At 43.9% G+C, this 18,845-nt stretch overlaps 1 protein-coding gene across 1 annotated transcript in view; it reads right to left on the reverse strand.

Moving 5' to 3' along the window:
• Nucleotides 1-646: 646 nt before the first annotated feature.
• Nucleotides 647-18,845, reverse strand: part of Cd101 (CD101 molecule) — a 36,396-nt gene continuing 18,197 nt past the window's right edge. The window contains exons 7-9 of the mRNA XM_020173118.2: nt 17,136-17,546; nt 11,921-12,316; nt 647-3,829 (exon numbers count right to left, since the gene is read on the reverse strand). Of these exons, the coding sequence (XP_020028707.1) occupies nt 3,588-3,829; nt 11,921-12,316; nt 17,136-17,546 (1,049 nt within the window). The 3' untranslated portion in view covers nt 647-3,587. The remainder of the gene's footprint in view (nt 3,830-11,920; nt 12,317-17,135; nt 17,547-18,845) is intronic.

Raw genomic sequence — 18,845 nt, forward strand, 5'->3', positions numbered from 1 at the left:
TACCCCATGTAAGCAACCTATGACAAAAGCCTGTGGACTCTACATGACTACTTTTGATTCAATTTCATTTACATACACAGACAAGTAAGGCCTGGAGAAAACTTGGGTTACAGTGACGCTCTTTTATGATTTGAAATGGTTTAAAACCCATCTCCACAGAAGTAACTGATTTGATCACCATAACAACCATGTGAGGTGGAGAGCTTCACCACCGGATTTTTCCCATAGCAATGAAGACCTAAACTTGAGCTCTTCATCTTCTGCATATGGCCAAGGATCCTGGGTAAATCCCATCCTCTCTAAGCTTTAATTTCTTACTTGCAGGGCAGAAATAATAATCCTTTCTTTGTGGGGAATGCCATGAGACCCTGAATGATCTACAAATCCTAAACAATTGTAAAAGATTATTGTGGCATGTGTTATTCTCCCATTGCTTTTATCTTCCACCATAAGTCAATTATCCCCATCCATGTCTCAATGGACAAAAAATAATAAAAGGAACAACCATGTCTTATTCGTCTCTGGGGCAACTTGTCTTTCACAGAGAAGAGTCTCGATACAATGGTGTGGAATTCTGCAGGGGTGGTGAGATTTCTGTCTTCAACCCTAGCCTGGTAGGAAGGATTCAAACTGCAGAATGGCTTAGACTAGACACCAGTCCTAAAAACCTAAGATTATTTATTAAGTCAACCAGATATACAATGGAGTCAGATATAATAGGTCAAATCAACTTTCCCAGGAACATAATACATGGCTGACACAGATAGAATATTAATCATCAATGAGAAAGCAAGGCTGGCAAACTTTCCCTGTTAAAGGCCGGAGAGGAATCACTTTAGGCTTTGCAGGTCTCATAGTCTCCTTGGCAGCTACTCAACTCTGCCATTTCACCGTGAAAGCAGCCTTAGATAGAATGTAAGAGAATGGAGTGACTGTATTCTAATAAATTTTATTTCAAGAAAGAGCTGGTAGAGTGCATTGGGCCCTTGGGCCATGGTTTGCCGATCTCTAACATAAAGGTTTATCCAGTAGCCAAGGAAGATTTGTAACAGCTGAAAGTAAAACCAGCTGGTAACACAGAATTAGAAAGTTGAAATTAATGAGTAAAAGTAAAGTTCTCCATTGAGTTTCAAACACTAAAACGAATAAGCACATAACCAGAGAAAAGCTTTGTGTAAATATCTGTTGAATTGAATCAAAGCAAATTTTATCCTAGAAGTTCAAAAGTTGTTTTTTTTTTTTTTAAAAAGAAGGTCAGATGCTGTGGATCACAGCTGTAATACCAGCTACTTGGAGGGCAGAGATGGGGAGGATGGAAGTTTGAGGCCAGCCGCAGCAAAAAGTTAGCAAGACCCCATCTCAACTAATAAGCTGGGTATGGTGGCGTGCATGCCTGTGAGCCCAGCCTTGCAGGAGACTATAGATAGAAGATCACTCTCTGAGGCCATCTTTGGGCAAAAATATAAGACCCTATCTGAAAAAAAAAAGAAAAGGGTGGGGGAAGACTGGGGCCATGGCTCAAGTGGTAGAGTACCTGCTTGGCAAGTGCAAGGTCCTATGTTCAAACCCCAGTATAGCCAAAAATCAAACATTTTGGAGTTTCAGAACAAAAATACATTTGGAGCCTGAAAACTCATTATGGGACAAATAACACAATGTCACTCCTAAGAAATTCTAGTATGCTAGGTTTTTCTTAGGACAGAAAGCATCCAGACAGGTCAAGATGATGCTCCTAAAGAAGCAGGCCTGCCTGAGTCACCATGGGGCTCCTTGCACCAATCACAGTGCCTGACTAGCAGGAAATGCATGCTGGGAAACACTTCCCCTGCTTCTCTCTTGCTGAAACCAGTTAATATCCCACTGTCTCCTCTGCGCAAGCCCTGTGCTGTGTTCAGATGGGAAGAAGTGGTGCCTGTGCTAAGAGCTGAAAGGTGTATCCAGGTAAAGAAAGAGGTGAGGGGTAGAGGAAGAGAGCTCCAGGCAGACAGGCAGTACCACGTCTGTTCTACGATTCTCTGGCTGGGCTCCATTCCACTCTTCTTCCCTTCAAAATCCCAATTAAAAGATGTGGGGAAGGGGGTCATAATACTTTCTAAGAAGTCTTAATTTCAGCTTTGTTCTCAGTAAAATATGCTCCCTTACCTGAGAGGGAAGTAGTAAATGTGTTGACACGTCTAAGAAAACATTTGGACTATTTCAGATGAAGCTATAAAAAGAGAGGAATTTAAGGAACCAGCAGATCCTCGGAGGGAGTACTCAGAGCTACCAATAATGTACTTGCAAAGGAGCAAAGGAACTAATTATATTTGGAGAAGACTATGTGCCTGATAAAATAATTAAAAATAAATTGCTCTCCTTGGAAATGCAAATTACAGAGTGTTAAAGCAACTCTGTTGGCCGCATAGACAACAAATAGATGTGTTTTCTTAAGTTTATTAGGTGACATTGATTAATGTACACTTCTGGCTACAACAGAACCTAAGCAGTTTTTGAAACAAAGGTGAGGGAACCCCAGGTCTAGTGGGGACACCAGAGGGACAGCTTTTGGAAGCCTTCAGACATGATGCCCCTATCCTTGGAATTTCCCAGGTTGAGATTAGGGGACCCTAAGGAACTAGACTTGACCTGTTATTCCCTTGAGCCCTAGCTCTGCCAGCATGGGAGTGGTGGGGCTCTGCTGACCCCTCCTTCAAATACTACATGACCCTTTGGGTCAAGGGGAACAAGGCATTGGTCAAACACCAGGAGCAGATGGGCCTTTTGGTGGTCGGAGGAAAGAGAGTTGAGAGACCCTGGAGGGCTAACTGTTGCATGAAAGAAAAAAAAGGTATTTCCTCTTCCAACCATTGATAAACACTAAAAATCTGTTTGAATCAATATCCAATAAAGGCTACATGTTATAACTAAAAACCACAAACACATAAGCTATTTACTCAGCAATGACTTACTAAGTCTTATGGCACAAAACCAAACAAAAACTCCCCAAATCTCAGACTATAAAACATTATCCTTTTGCCAAAGAACCAGTGTTGTTCAGACATCTCTTAAGCTCGAGAGTGGGAAGAGAACTGGATTTCCTCTTGGGAAGGTTATGTTCTGGCTGGGTGAGGCAGAGTCTAGGTAAATGAGCTATGTTTCAGCTTCTTATTTTGGTGACACCAGGCTATTTGCTACACCTCTTATCTAGAGGAAAAAAGACTACTGGAACCAGTGCAACTGAGTCAGGAAAGGGAAGGCCCGCAGGGCATGACTGTAGGGTTTCGTGGATCCTGTAGACCATGAGAAGCAAGCCTTACTCACCTTACAGAGGAGGACCTAAACCTCCATGAGGTGAGGACCATGAAAGCCAAAGTAAGGATACTGTCTACCCGTGAAGGATGCCAGGGGTAGGTGAGGCAATACACAAAGAAGCATTTAAAAGGGCCTGGCACCACCTAAGTGCCCATTAAATGTCCCTTCTGATCCCTAGGTAACTTGCCTAAGGCCACAGACAAGTGAAGGACAGACCCAGGGTGTGTTCACACCCTGCCCAGTGAATGCAAAAGTCCCATGGCACTCCTCCCCTGGATGCAGGTGCCTCCCAGGGGTCAGTTGACTTCATCTTCCTCTGTGGCTTCCTTCCTGACTGCTGTCCAGCCTCCAGCCCCTTTCATGTTCACCCAGAGAGCCTTTTCTTTCTGGGTGCTGAGACTTAACTTTGACAGCTTCCTGGCCTTCCAGCACAAGCAGAAGAGGGAAATGAGCAGAAGAGTGAACATGACGAGGGGGCAGATGACGAGGAAGTGGATTAAAAGTGCTGAGGAGCAGATCCTGGCAGGCAGTGTGGACTCTGTAACAAAAGGGAGAAAAATACAGAGGACAATCAGTGTTCAATTGACCAGAACTTGTCAATCATGTACACATCTCCAATGCACTGTGATAGGGAAATATATGTAAAACGTTGGGGGCAAGTGGCACATGTGAGTGCATAGGCTGGAGGGCTCAGAGGAGGGGCTTCCAGAATGTTCTGCTCTGCCCTCCTATAGCACACAACTCCCCCTACCCAGAATTTCCATCCACAGGGCTTCCGATGACCTACTTAAAACGACCAACCCAAACGAAAAACAAAACAGGAAAAAGAAAAGCTTGCCTTTAATCTTCTTTCCTCAGAAAAGCTATCTATAATTCAGCCCTCATTCTCAACTGTGTTGCTGGTCCTGAATTTTTAACTCAGTTATTCCCACGGCTGCTTCTGAAACATACGCTCCACATTGCACTATCCTTACAACAGCTGCACCTACCCAGAGAGACACTTCTCTCCCCAGCCTACGCCTGGTCCCCAAGTCGGTCGCCCCGCCCCAGCTGCCCTCTCCTGGGCTCAATTGTCACTCCCTGTTCCTAACCTTCCAGGCCAGGCAGGCCTCCAGGATCACACTCCCCTCCCAGCACTTCCTACTTCACCTGGGGCACAGTTCTCCTTTCCCCCTTCCCACAGGCCTTTCTTTAGGACTCTTTCGTTCCCTTTAAACCTCCACTGTTTCCTTAGTGTTGCTTGAGTATGTCTGACAGTGTCATTTGTTTCTACGTCCCCTACAGTGCCTAGCACATGTGCTCAGTAAGTTTTGCTGATCTGAGTTAAATCACATTGTTTGCAACCACATGGGCCAACCACACTATATAAAGGCTGAGATGTGTGATCCTCTGGCAGCTGTGGTCCCCAGGGGACACCATCAGCACACAGATGTGTGGAGCACACACAAGCAGCCCCAATACAGCTCCTGGCTACTTGGCCAGGGACACAATGCAGAGAGGCCTACAAACAGCACAGGTCCCAAGAAAGGGTGCTCTGAGCTATTGGTTAGAGGATCAGGTCTGCAGACTCTTGAAGCAGACAGTCAGATGCTTAAAGACATACCAACCAGTAAACATAGTCTTCCAACTACATTTCTTTATGACATGACATTTGAAATCAAGGCCATTCTGAAAACTCTGATGTTAACAGTACCTGTGCTTTTCTTGGAATGCTGTAATGACAGAAGCAATTTCTTTTTCAAAGGTTAATCCGGAGGATTCATGGGATTATAGACTTTTAGAGACAAAAACAGGTTTATGGTCATTTTGACCATTCTTGTCCTTCTCTGCATCACTAATGCATTTTGTATGGTGACAGAAGTCCAGAAGGAATCTACATATTTGCTGTAGTCCTGCACTGGGGGCTCTTTGAAGCCTGGGCCTGGGTCCTACGTATCTTTTATCTTGCACAGCACTTTGTCCAGAGGGTCTCAGAGGAGCCTGAGAAGCAAGCCAGTAGCAGGCGTGTAGTCCCCATGCAGGACCCTGGGGATGACTGCCACCATGGTTCACAGAGTAAAGATACTTACCAGCCATTAGGTTTGCAAATCTGACAGGCTGGCAAAGAGCTGCAGAGGTGTATGGCCTGGATTTTTCTGTCTCATTTGTATCCTCCACCCTAAGTCTGTTTTTTTTCTTCTTGAAAAGGTGAGCAACGCCAGAGCTAGGTTTTGAATCCTTCATTGTCCCCTTTCCACAAGCTGCAGGACTCCTCTCTCAAGTGATCAGGCTTGACTACAGTAATTCTCCCAGTTGCCATCTGACCACACTTGCAGACATACTTAAAAGGAGTAGAGACTACAGTGTTGTAAGAGAATGGAGCCTGGGAATTCAAGTGTTTTATGCACAGGTGGCCACTGGCATTCGTGCAGAGCAGTGCAGCCCCAACTATGATTCAGACAGAGCTGGGTTCAAACCCCCACTCTTCAGCTTACTCTTATTAACACTGGATAAAAGTTACTTATCTGCTCTAATCATTACTTTCCTCATCTGTATAATGAGCCTAACTGGGAAAATAATAATTTATAGAGTCATGAAGAGATAATATATAATATAGTATTTTACGTAGCACCTACAACATTTGTTGAGTCATCAAGCAATAAATACTAGTTAGGATGTCACTTGGAAAATTGAGAGAATCACAGCCTTCTCCTAAGAGATTAGGGCCAGGGGCTGCTGATTCCTCACATAGGAACCTCAGGTGCTAGAGTTTGGATATGGAATGTCCCCCAGAGTCCCATGTCCTTAGAGGCTTTGTCCTTAGTCTGGCACTACTGGAAGGTGGCAGAACATTTAAGAGGTGGGGCTTAGTGGGAGGTCATAGGTCACTGGGGGGTGTGGGATACCAGTCTCTTCCTCTTCCTCTCTCTTTGCCTCCATGAAGTGAGCAGCTTCCTCTGCCATGTGTTCTAGCATACAGCCTTGCCATACGCCCAAAGCAATGGAATGAAACCTCCAAAATTGTGAACCAAAATAAACCTTTCTTCTTTAAAAGCTGGGTTACCTCAGGTATTTTGTCACAGTGACAGAAACATGGTTTGGCCATGTTCCTTTACAGTCTAAATCTCTCCCTTGGATCTCTGATCCTCTTGTCCCCAAACTTGGGTGACAAAGAATCAAATGATTATGTAGGAGGCCTGGTTTCTTTTTTCTAGCTGTGGAAGATGGAAAATTGTTCAGTGAGAGTCTATGGTTGCAGTTGCTAGGATGTGTTGATGATGCTGAGATGGGGCAGACACATAGGAGGTAGCAAGAAGCCTGGCACTGGGCTTTTCTGCTCCCAAACCTCTAGCCTTCAGCATAAAGGGATGACCAAAAGGCTTGACTTTCTTAATGGGGAGGAGACTGTTCCTCTCAAAGCAATCTGCCATCAAAGGAAGTGTGCTCTGCAGTGCCGACTTGGCCAGCAGCTAGCAACTGTCAGCTCCAGTGCTCTAAATTACCGCTCTTGGGAGGGCAGTGTTTGCTCTTGATCCCAAATCACCATTTCCCGCCATCTGCCTCTCACCCATATTTGGATTAGATTGGTGACACTCAAAACCATTAAGATTTGGCATTTTGAATCAATCTGAGTAAGTGCTCAATGCTCAGAGTACAAGGCCTGCAAAACAGAGCCAAAAATGTAATGAGGACAATTCATCATGAGTTCTAGTTTAAACTTCGTTTCACTGACAGCTAAGAGCAGTGGGAGGAGCCCTCCTTTTTGACACTATCTGGAAATACTGACTCTGTACTGAGAGGTACAGGGTTAGGAGGCTACCAAGTTCTCCCCACCCCCTAATCAAAAACTTGGGCAACTGACTATGTCAGGCATAGCAAGTGAGAGAGCTGGCCCCTGCCAAGAAGTAAAAGTAGGACAAGTTCCCTGAGAGCAGGTGCATCCCAGAATAAGTGGCCCCTGAAAACACCCTGTTTCAACCTCACTGAAGATTCACTTGCTTGGTTTTTTATCAAGCATTTGTTGAGTACTGTGTGCCACACCTGGTTGAAGGCACTGGAGAAACGTAAGCAAATAGCACGGTATCTCCAGAAACTTCAGTGTGGCAGGAGAATTCATGTTTTAAATAAATCCTTACCCAAATAAAAGCTGGGAAATAGTGACAAGTACTGTGCTACCGTAAACAATTCACTTCCCAGAAAGCCTGATAGCTTGGCCTATCAATTAACTACAGATAATTCTTCAGAATAAGACCTTTATATTTAGGGTCTGAGGGTGAGACAAAAAGACTGAGGCATTGTGGTCCCTGACCTGGATTAGTCATGGCTAAGGAAGTAAGAGAAGAAAAGGCAAAGTCCATCGCCTTGGAATATAGCTCTTAACTTTTCTGCCTTCACTTGAGCTGTTGGTGCTATTATATAGTCCTAAAGCCAACCCAGTTTTGGATGGTCAAATAAAGGGGGTAGAAAAACCACTTGAGAAGCAAGGGCTAGTAGTAAATTATATTTGACCTGGATTTTGTTGACATGTAGGACTAGTACGTGCCAAGAGTACAGCTGTGAGTCAGTACATATCTGAGTATCACCTGGCTGCTAGGACTGTGCTTATGCTAGGACAACACCCATAGCCATGCCTGCTCAGAGTGCATGTCCGGCAGGGGTGATAGATGTGCAACAGGTACCTGCAGGTGTGATGACTGAGAGAATAAGGGAAATCACCAAGACCGTGGCAGCTCTGTTAGTAAGTGAAGGATTAGAAGTGGACCAGGGAATGATAGCATAGAGAGCCCTGCAGTAAGGGGATGGCACATTCATGAAAAATGGCAGACTGTCAGTCATATCTACTCTCTTCTACACTTCTTCCTTCCCACTGGCTCTTTCCCCTCTCCAATGTGAAAGTGCTCAAGTCCCTACCAACTTCAAACCAAAACAGAACTAAAGTAATTCAGTGACAACTGTTGCCATTTGTTGTGATCTTCTCTCACTTTTTCTCTCTCTCTTTCTGTGTCCCTCTCTCTTTCTCCCTCCCTCCTCTCTGTCTTCCCATTTTACAACTCATGAGAGTGTAATCTGCACATGTTTAGTCCTCAAGCCACTGCAGACTGACTTCTCTCATTGATTTCAGCAGTGGTCCTGCATTCTGAAATTCAATTAACACTTTCCCATTCTTATTTTAATAGAGCTATCTGCACTGGTCAATCTGTTGACTCCTCTCCCCTTTTCATACCATCTCTGCCCTTCTTGTCAGTGATAGCATCAATTTCCAGTTCTTCTCCTACTTCTTGGCCACTCCCTTCAGTCTCCTTCACAGGCTCTGCTTCTCCACCCCCATGAAGAAAGGTGGTACATCTCAGGGGTCTATTCTGAGCATCACTATTGGCTACAAATTAATAGCTCCTAATATACAACTCTAGTGTAGATCCCATTTGGAAGTCCCTATGTCTATGGGACATTCTTCTCAATAACTCACAGGTATTCCGAGCTCAATTCCAGCTCAATTTATGCAAAATTAGATTAAATTTCCCCTTAAACCTCCCTCCTGCATTACCTTGCTTGGTAAATGGTCCCATTATCCACCTACGCCAGAATCCAAATACTCATCCTTGATTCTCTTCTGTTTCTTCACTGCTCACATACATCTAGTCAGTCTTTAAATCCTGAAGATCACGTCTCTTCATACCTAATGCTTGTCCTTCTCCCTGTCTCATTGGCTCTGCCTGAACTCAGGCCTCCATCTCGTCTCATCTTGGTTCCTGCAGTTTCATATAGTTCCCCGTCTGCTTCCTCTGCAATTCAGCTTTACTGATGCTGGCAGCAGGAACTTTCTAAAATGTAAATCTGATGATGTCACTCCCTTCTTGAACTTGTTCAGTAATAATGCCCAGTAGCAATCAGGATAAAGAGCCCTTCCTAGCTTCTGGTACACTAGATGCATTTGAAACCTGTGCCTCACCCACCTTACCAGTCTCCTCTTTTGCCATTGTACCACATGGACCATAGTTTATGTCATTTTTCAACCCCTGAATTTCCCTGAATATAATATGAAATCTCTTATCTTTTTTCCACCATGTGTACAGTTCTGCTTTTTCATAGGCTCCATATACCAGGGAACCTTCCCAGATCGCCTCCTTACTGGGCCCTTCACCCCAGCTTGGTTTTTCCCTCTGCCTCCTGGGAATATTTCTTTGGACTTGACTTTCCCCACTGGACTTTAAACTGTGTGGGAACTGACTCTGTTATACTCATTTTGTGTTTTCAGAACCTCCTGTAGTTATTTACTGAACAAATTAAAATATTTTGTCATAGCCTGGAATGGTGGTGCATATCTGTAATTCTATCACTAGGGAGGCTGAGGCAGGAGGACTGTAAGTTTGAGGTCAACCTGAACTGCACAGTGAGAGACTATCTCAAAAAAAATTTTTTTAGCACCCAAGCAGATATATGAATATATCTATGTATATAAGCTTGTGTGTGTGCCATGTTTGGAAGCACAAGGGAAAAGGAGTTGATATTTTCTTAGCATTTATAATGTGCCAGCAGCTGCACCAGACCCTCTGAGCACATCTGTATTATGATTCTCATTTTATGAGAAAGCTGAGGCTTACAGAAGTCACGTCACAGTGGCACGATTTCATGGTTAGTAGGTGGTAGAGCTGTGAACTGAGCCTGGGCCTGTTTGACTCCATTCCCTGAGGACTCTTCATCACTCCAGATGGTCTCCCCAACCACCAGCAAGAAGCAGCGAGGTAGAGGAACCCGGTGCTGCTACAGGACATGATTTTCTTGAGAATTCTTGATGTTAGTTGCACTCAAAATCTTGTTAGTCATAGCCCAGTCTTTTGAACTTTTTCAATTGTGGGAGGTACAAAGACCACTCAATTTTTAATGTTTCCTTTCAGGAGTTTGTCTTTTTAAAACCTTACACCTGTCTCACTAGGATTCCACAGAGATGAACAATATAGATATGCTATGAAGGCTCTCAGCTGTCTCAGAGGAGATGTGCTTTCTGGTCCAGAATATGTACTTGTACAGTTATTAGCTATTTATTCTACTACAAAAACTGCTGATTCTACAGAGCCTGTGAATTCACATAGGGGATGTACTCAGGGGTGTGGGACTTCCTATACTTGTTGGAATAAAAGTCTGATTTAAAAAAAGTTCTGCCTGGACATTTGGGAGAAAAAAAATATTGCCAAAGAATGAATAGGGGAAGAATTTGATGGAAGCCCAGGGAACATATCAGATAATGTTCACTTCCACTCTAGAAACCTGGCTGTGGCTGGGATCAGTCACCCTGCCTCTGAGGGGTTGCCATATATTCTAAACAGCACGTCTTCCCTCCTTAGGAATGTCAGTAAAGCTGGCATCTTGGGAACGTTACCTTTACTGGTCATTTCCATGAACTCTTCCTGGTGTAGGGCACCAAAACCATATCCCTACTTTTCCAATGCCCTGTTCTCGTGGTAAGTTTATCTTAAGAGCTCAACTCTTACCTTCTCCTTGAAGCTCACTGGAAAGAAGTGGCTAAGAGGATAAGTATAGCCAGCCAGTGATCACCAATAGAGTTTTTGAGCATACATTTAATAAATATATGCCTGTGCTGTACAAAGCTGAGCACTTAGCTGAGCGGGATGACCATCCCACACAGAGAAGAGCCACTCTTTGGCCAAAGGTCTTTGAATAGCTACCCTCCTTACCAGAGTCTGTAAATAAGTTCTATAGGTCACCCTTCCTTCCTTGACACCTTTCAAGGTACAATAAGAGGCCCACCAAATGATCTTTGCCATAGTTTGGATCTTAAGCATCCCCCAAAGGTCCATGTGTTAAAGACATGGTCCCCCACTTAGTGCTATTGGGAGCCTCTAGGAGGTGGAACCTAGTGTGAGGTCTTCAGGTCATTGGTGGGCATGCCCCAGTCCCTTCTTCTGTTTCTCTTTTGCTTCCCGGTCACGAGGTGACTAGTCTGGCCCCGCCACACACTCCTGCCAATGATATGCCAGAACAGGTCCAAAGCAACAGGGCTAACAGATCTTGAACTGAAATCTCTAAATCTGTGAGCCAAAATAAACCTTTCACCTTTGTAAATTGGTTAGCTCAGGTATTTGTTATAGTAAGGAAAGGCTCTAACATGACCAATTTTATCAAAGTCATGGTAGCTTATTGAATACACAGAGAGGTTAGCACTAATTCATTGAGAAAGGTTGTCTTGTTTTCTTTTTCTTTTTAAAATTTTACTCAGGGAGTATTTAGATGTAACTGACTTTGGTTCGCTCAGGTCAAACGGTAAGCCATTTCTCTTTCTTTCATCCTCATTTCTACTGCAGACCAGCATTCTGAGGTTGGAAGATCAACCAAGAGGGAAGGTGTCTGCTTCATACATTACCTGGATATTTAAAGGCACATAGTGTTGATGGCTTTTTCTTTGGGAGAAGAAGGTCAGATGCAGATATAATTTAAACATCTGTGCCAAAACCTCATGTAGACCCTGTCTGTTCAAATGAGCTATTTTATAGAGAGAAAGTAAGTCCATGTTTAAGGAGTCTGAAAATTGCTTTCAGCTTGAAGAAGGAGCAATACATAGCAGGGAGGGAAAGCATAGAGAATGCCTGAGAAATCAGGATTGTGAACCCATGGAAGAGCAACCTGTAGTTACCTGAAGGCAGCACCCTGAGTGCCATACGCTGTGACTCATCCGAGGCCCTGTTGATCCACTTGCCTGGGTGGCCATCCAGCTGCCACTCTGCCACCATGCACCAGTACAATCCAGCGTCCTCCATCTCTACCTGCTGCAGCTCCAGGACAAAGTTCGTGGGGGAGGAGCGGTAGCAGTGCAGGTGCCTCCTGCGCCCCTCTTTGCTGTACTCCAGCAAGCCATCATGCTGCAGGTGCACTAACATTTGACTGCCAGCTGTCTCTCTGTTCCAGTACCATGCCACAGAGTACAGGGCAGCCGAGCTGCCTGAGCTTTGCAGGCTGCAGTTGATGCTGACTTCTTGGTGCTCAGTAGCAATTCCTGTCCAGTTCACTTTGGACACATGAACCTTACTTCCTAGAAGACAAAATACAAGAGCACAGACTTTCAGACTGGAAACCTGCTCTGAGTAATCTACCTTTCACCGGGGAGCTCCCATTGGGAGAGACATCAGATTCTTTATCTTTAATACTTTTCCTTGATCTCTTTTTTCACACTTGTCAGAACATTCTGTTATGAATGAAACTAACCACTTCCTGTCTTTAGACCTATCTCTTGCCTGATGATCTCTACTGCTCAAATAAACCCAGCTTCAGCTTGGCTTTCTGGATGGCTGCTTTTACCTCTCCTTGGTCAACTTCCTCTTCTTTTCCCATAGAGGCTGTTTGTTATCCCCTCTAATTGTTAATTGTATATTATGCCACTACCCCTTGTTCTTAGCAAATTACCTTCCTTCAACACACCCAGATATTATTTTGGGTATAGATGCAGAGACAGAAGGCTATCTGAAAAACTGGACTTTTGGACTCAAGTGTCAGAAAAACCAACCAAGGGAACAAGTTTAAGTTATTGGATTAGACCAGGCTTTAAACAGATTTTGACATTTACTTTCTTCCCCTCTACTAGCCAGCAGGGGAGGACCTAGAATGAATACCCAGAGTATGAGAGAGAGAGAGAGAGAGAGAGAGAGAGAGAGAGAGAGAGAGAGAGAGAAAGAGAGAGAGAGAAGACGGGAGGGAGGAAGGGATGGAGAGAGGGAAGAAGGAATTTTAGTGTGCCTTAAATTTCCAATTCCACTACAAATGTATTTATCAATCTAGTTTTAAAAACCACTTCCTCTGATCTAGGAGTATTTTTTAGTAATCATCTGTTTTCCTAGATGGAGAAGCATGTAAAAGATTAGTTTACATGAAGCTATCTGTTTCCTTGCCTCTATTTACTCTGAGTCTGGCTTCCAATCCCATCACTCAAGACACTGCCCCCTCTAGTCTTTATTTGTCTTCTCTGTGGTTTTTGTTACTAAGGTCTTTTTCTCCCTGAAATTCTTTCTTCTTTTCACCTCAGAGAAAATTCCTCCCTACCTCCCAATAACACCGACTAGTCCCTCTTCCTATTTCCCTGGAGCCTTTGCCTTAATTCGTTCCCTAAATCAGGGTGCACAACTGGCAGCCACAATCACACCTAACTTACAGTGAGGTTTTATTTGACTCCTTTAGTATTTTAAAAGAATTTGATTAGTTGCAAACATTCTCGAACCGGGAGATGTCATTGTTTAGCCAGCTTTCATTGCTGGGACAAAATGCCAAGCAAAACAACTCAAAGGAGGAACAATCTATTTTGGCTCATGGTTTCAGAGACCATGTCCCCATAACTCTTGGGTTCTTCATGCCTGCTAAACCATCGTCATGGGACAATGAAAAGGTTTGTCACCAGCTTGAGCAGTGGCGGACACCCCAGGGACCATAGCTGCAGTGGTCCTTTTAGTGCCTGTGCAGCTGAGAATGGTGAAAGAAATCCTAGGGAACCAATTTCCCTAGGAACAGGTAGTCCTGTGTGAACTGTGGTCCTCTTTTTTCAAGAGAGAGTCTTACAAATGTGTTTTTTCCTTTACATCCTTGAGCCTTCCATAGGTGGGGGCTGGTCAATATCTGAGATACCCGAAGGCACCTTCCTTCTATCCTGGTACAAAGTACTTGGCTACTTATGCCCCACCACTGACGAATGGATCAAGAAAATGTGGTGTCTATACACAGTGAAATTTTATGCAGCCATGAAGAAGAACGAAATGTTATCATTCGCTGGTAAATGGATGGAATTGGAGAACATCATTCTGAGTGAGGTTAGCCTGGCCCAAAAGACCAAAAATCGTATGTTCTCCCTCCTATGTGGACATTAGATCAAGGGCAAACACAACAATGGGATTGGACTATGAGCACAGGATAAAAGCGAGAGCACACAAGGGAGGGGTGAGGATAGGTAAGACACCTAAAAAACTAGCTAGCATTTGTTGCCCTTAACGCAGAGAAACTAAAGCAGATACCTTAAAGCAACTGAGGCCAATAGGAGAAGGGGACCAGGAACTAGAGAAAAGGTTAAATCAAAAAGAATTAACCTAGAAGGTAACACCCACGCACAGGAAATCAATGTGAGTCAATGCCCTGTATAGCTATCCTTATCTCAACCAGCAAAAACTCTTGTTCCTTCCTATTATTGCTTATACTCTCTCTACAACAAAATTAGAAATAAGGGCAAAATAGTTTCTGTCGGGTATTGAGGGGGTGGGGGGGAGAGGGAGGGAGCGGAGTAGGTGGAAAGGGAGGGGGTGGAGGTAGGGGGGAGAAATGACCCAAGCATTGTATGGGCATATGAATAATAAAAAATTAAAATTAAAAAAAAAACAAAGTACTTGGCTTCTTTTCAGTGGTGCAAATCTCTTTAACAATTGCACTTTCCTGGACTCTAACTTGACACATGCTTCTTTATTGGCCAAACTACAAGCTTTATACACATTTCTACTCTGCTTTGTTGCCCAATTTTCACTGTAAATCTGGCTCGATGCAGCCATCAATAATTATGACACAGCCTGAATGCTGAACTGCCTTAAAACTTCTTCCATCAGATTAACTAGCCCATTCCTTTTAAATTCAGCCTCAAAGTCTCAGGGCATGGACAAACTGCAGACAAACTATTTGCCAGAATGTAATCCAAAAGGCCTGTAGTCCAATTTCCAATTGAGTCCTTGTTCCCATCTGAAACTTCATAAGCAGTCGTTACAAGCTACACTCCTGTCAGCATTCTGGTCATCTGATTTTCCACCAGAATTTCCCACTAAACTCTGCTAACAGCATTCCAGGGCTTCATTAGTCTGCTTCTCCAAATGTTTCCAAATTCCTCCCACAAGCTAGTTTCCAAAGTTTAAGAAAGGTTTAGTCACAACAATGTTCCATGTCTCTGGAACACAGCAATGTCATTGCTGTGACAAATACACAAGAGAAACAATTTAAAGGAGGAAAGATTTCTTTTGATTCACAGTCTCAGGGGCTTCAGGCCAAAGTTGACTGGATCCACTGCTTTGGGCCTGAGGCAAGGGAGAGCATCGAGGTGTCTGGAGCATGTGGCAGAGGAGGCTGGAGCCTCATGGCATCCAGGAAGCAAAGGGGTGTAGGGAAGAGAGAGAGAGAGAGCGAGAGAGAGAGAGAGAGAGAGAGAGAGAGAGAGAGAGAGAGAGAGATTGATTCGCCTGTGCTTATATGTTTTGTTTTTTCCCCTCACCTTTATTCAATCTGCATCCCCAGCCTATTGGATAAGGTCACCCACATTCAGAACAGGTCTTCCCCCTTTAATGAATCCTCACTAAACACACTCACACATACACCCTCACAGACATACCCAAAAAGTGTGCTTTACTAATGTAGGAGCTTCTAAATCCAAGTTGACAATCAATCCAAGTAGACAATCAAGATGAACCATTGTAGTCACTTAAAAAGACTGTTAGCATTTCTTATTTGCTTTTTTTTTTGTTGTTAAATGGTACTAGGGTTTGAACTCAGAGCTTCACACTTATTAGGCAGGCACTCTCCCACTAAGCCATGCCTCCAGATCAGCATTTCTTGATGTACTAAAAGATCTGACAACACTGAGCCATGTTTCTACCTGGGAAGCACTGGCTTGAGCCACAAAACGGCTGCTTCCTTAAAAGTGGTGTGCTCACACTGCCAAGATTTTGGCTGGGACAACTGGGAGATGGGTGTTGGTCACACAGATGCAAAATGCAGGAATGTGAATGAGTCTTAAGAGTTGGCAGAGATGATAAATGCTGAGGATGAAGGACTCTGGGCCACCCATGTAGAGATGTGTGGCTAGCCTTGAGTCTAAGCCTAGGGCTCAGGAGATCTAAGCTGAGTGACTTTGAGTTTGCATCTTGAAGGTGGTAGTTAAAGCCAGGGCTGTATTTTAGAAGTCCTGAGAAAAGCAGAGACTATGAAACAAAAAGGTCTAGGATCTATCTCCTAGGAGCACTCATAGTGAGCAAGCAGAGAAGAAGGGACTGAAGAAGAAGGGGAGCCAGGGCAGCAGAAAGTTTATGAGTGTGCTGCACCCACGAACTATGAGCTCCCTAAGAGCAAGAGCTGTGCCCTATTTATTTTTGTATTCTCACTGCTTAAAATATATGAATGCTCAATAATAATCTTATTTTTAGGTTACCTTGAAAATTAGATCAACTTATTTGCACTGTGCTATTTGATCTTGTTTACTTCACAATCCTTAGCTGTAACATTCATCTAATTTTAATCAATGTCAGAGGTGACCTAAACAATGCTGGGACCTAATCAAGCCTACCCTCATTTAGACAGCAAAACTGTTAGGCCAGCGCGGATGGATGGAACTTCCATTTTTAAAGACCTCCTGAGGAAGAGGAGACTCCCCCACTGTGGGCCATTCCCACAGTTAACTACTCTTATTTGCCTTATGCTTAGGCAGCCAAATGTTGAAAAGCAATTTCTCCACACAGCCCCATAGAGTTGTACAGTTTCTGTTCACAGTGGGAGAAATACGCTTCTATTACTCTTTTCTCTGCCACATTACAGTAGAGCCCCCACTGCAAAGACACAGCTTGTTATTACAGAGATCTGGAGACACAGTACCCTGGGTAGCTGCCAGGCTGATAAGCAAACCAAAGGAACTCACTCCCATCTGAGCGCCTCAAAACCTCAGACTGATTCGCCCTTCTCTTGTAGGCTACCAGGTCCTGTGGTCGTCTGGGTCACTTGTAGGTGGACATTTCCTGTGACTCTAGATTATGGTTTTTGCTTCTATGTAATACTCCATAGACGCTGATCAAGTGAAGGTGATCCTCCTACCGAAAGACATGTGACAATACATTCACAAGGTTTACCTGTGGGCCTGAGTTTCAGTTCTGTTAGTCCTGACCTCTGTCCTCCAATCTTCTGCCAGGTGCCACTTGTAGACAAGAACCATTCTTCCACGGCACAGTGATATCTTCCTTGATCACTGTCTTCCACACTCAGAATATGCAGCAGAAACAAGTCTGGGGAAACTTTCTCAGGATGAAATTTTTGCTTCCTTTGTGGGGTGTGAAATTCATCCCCATATTTTATGACATTGGTTTGGTCCATTTCCAGGATCCTTAACCAGGATGCATTAGTGGAAATTGGAGAAAAGTACCAAATTACAGCTAACTGAAGGTTTCCAGGGGATCGGGATAAGATGGTACATTTTATATCAGCATTGGAGTTGATGGCGATCTCTTGGGCTTGACTGCTTGATTTCACTCTCAGCTTGCTTTCTGAATGAAAAGAATGAAAACAGTTACTTTGTTAGAAAATAGAACTTTAAGGCAAAAGGTGTATTAGAGGCCAACCAGGGCCATACCTCCTCCAGCCATCACGTGTGTGAACTCCCTTTATGGCAGGCCCACTAACTCTTGCTCAGTCATGGAACAACTCACTGTGATGAAATAGTCCATTCCATCTTTGGATAGCTCTGCAAGGAGAGAATTCTGTCTGGTAGCAAGTTGAAGTTTCTTTCTTTTATGACTTCCATCTGGTAGTCCTAGCTCTACCCATTCTGGGTAAGGAGGGGAAATGTCACATAGAAAAGCCCAATGTCTTTTCCAAGCAAGATAATGTTGCAGCATTTATTTATCTATTTATTATTTCTTGGTGAGACTGGGGTTTGAACTCAGGGCTCCCACTTGCTAGGCAGGTGCTTTGCCACTTGTGTTATGCCCCCAGCCCTTTTTGCTTTGGTTCTTTTTGAGATAGGGTCTTGTTTTATGCACAGGCCAGCCTGGACCATGATCCTTCTATTTCTGTAACTGGCATAGCTAAGGTGACAAGTGTATGCTACCAAGTCAGTTTTTATTGGTTGAGATGAGGTCTCATTATTTGCCTGGGATGGCCTTAACCTGCTATCCCCTCAATCTCTGCCTCTCAAATAGGTAGGATTATAGGTGTGAGCCAATGCACCCAGCCTGTTCTGCAGCATTTAAGCAAAGACTTCTCTTCTATAGCACGTCATGCATCAAACTGAGAGAAAAAGTGGCACTATTAATGCTCTGTGTGTTCAATACTCAGGGTCCTTCTGGGTTCCCAATTTGTCAAAGTCTAGTTATAGCTGCTTTCAAACATGAGCAAACAAAAGGACATTGTCTGTGGTCTATTAAAAGTGGGTCTCTTTGCAGCCGCTCCACTGTGGGAACATTGTGTGGACATGGAGTCAACTATCCTTTAACCCCACTGGCTTTTCTGCTTTGCCAGAAACATGCCAATAAATCTTGCTTCCAAATCTTATTCTAACTTCCCAAAGTCACTTTTTCTTTGTTGATGGGACTGGGGTTTGAATTCAAGATTTCACATTTGCTAGGCAGGCGCTCTACTGCTTGAGGCACTCCTCCAGTCTATTTTGTTCTGGTTATTTTTGGAGATGGGATCTTGAGAACTAGTATGAAAGCAGTAGCTTTGGGTAATAATAGTGAGTTTGCACTATGACACAGGGAGTGTAGACGTGTCTCCGAGGCAGTTAGATACGAATCTGGAGATCAGAATAGAAATCTTAAGGATAACAAACCTGGGAGTTGTTAACA

Source organism: Castor canadensis, chromosome 12 (genome assembly GCF_047511655.1).
Source record: "Castor canadensis chromosome 12, mCasCan1.hap1v2, whole genome shotgun sequence".
Lineage (NCBI taxonomy): Eukaryota > Metazoa > Chordata > Mammalia > Rodentia > Castoridae > Castor > Castor canadensis.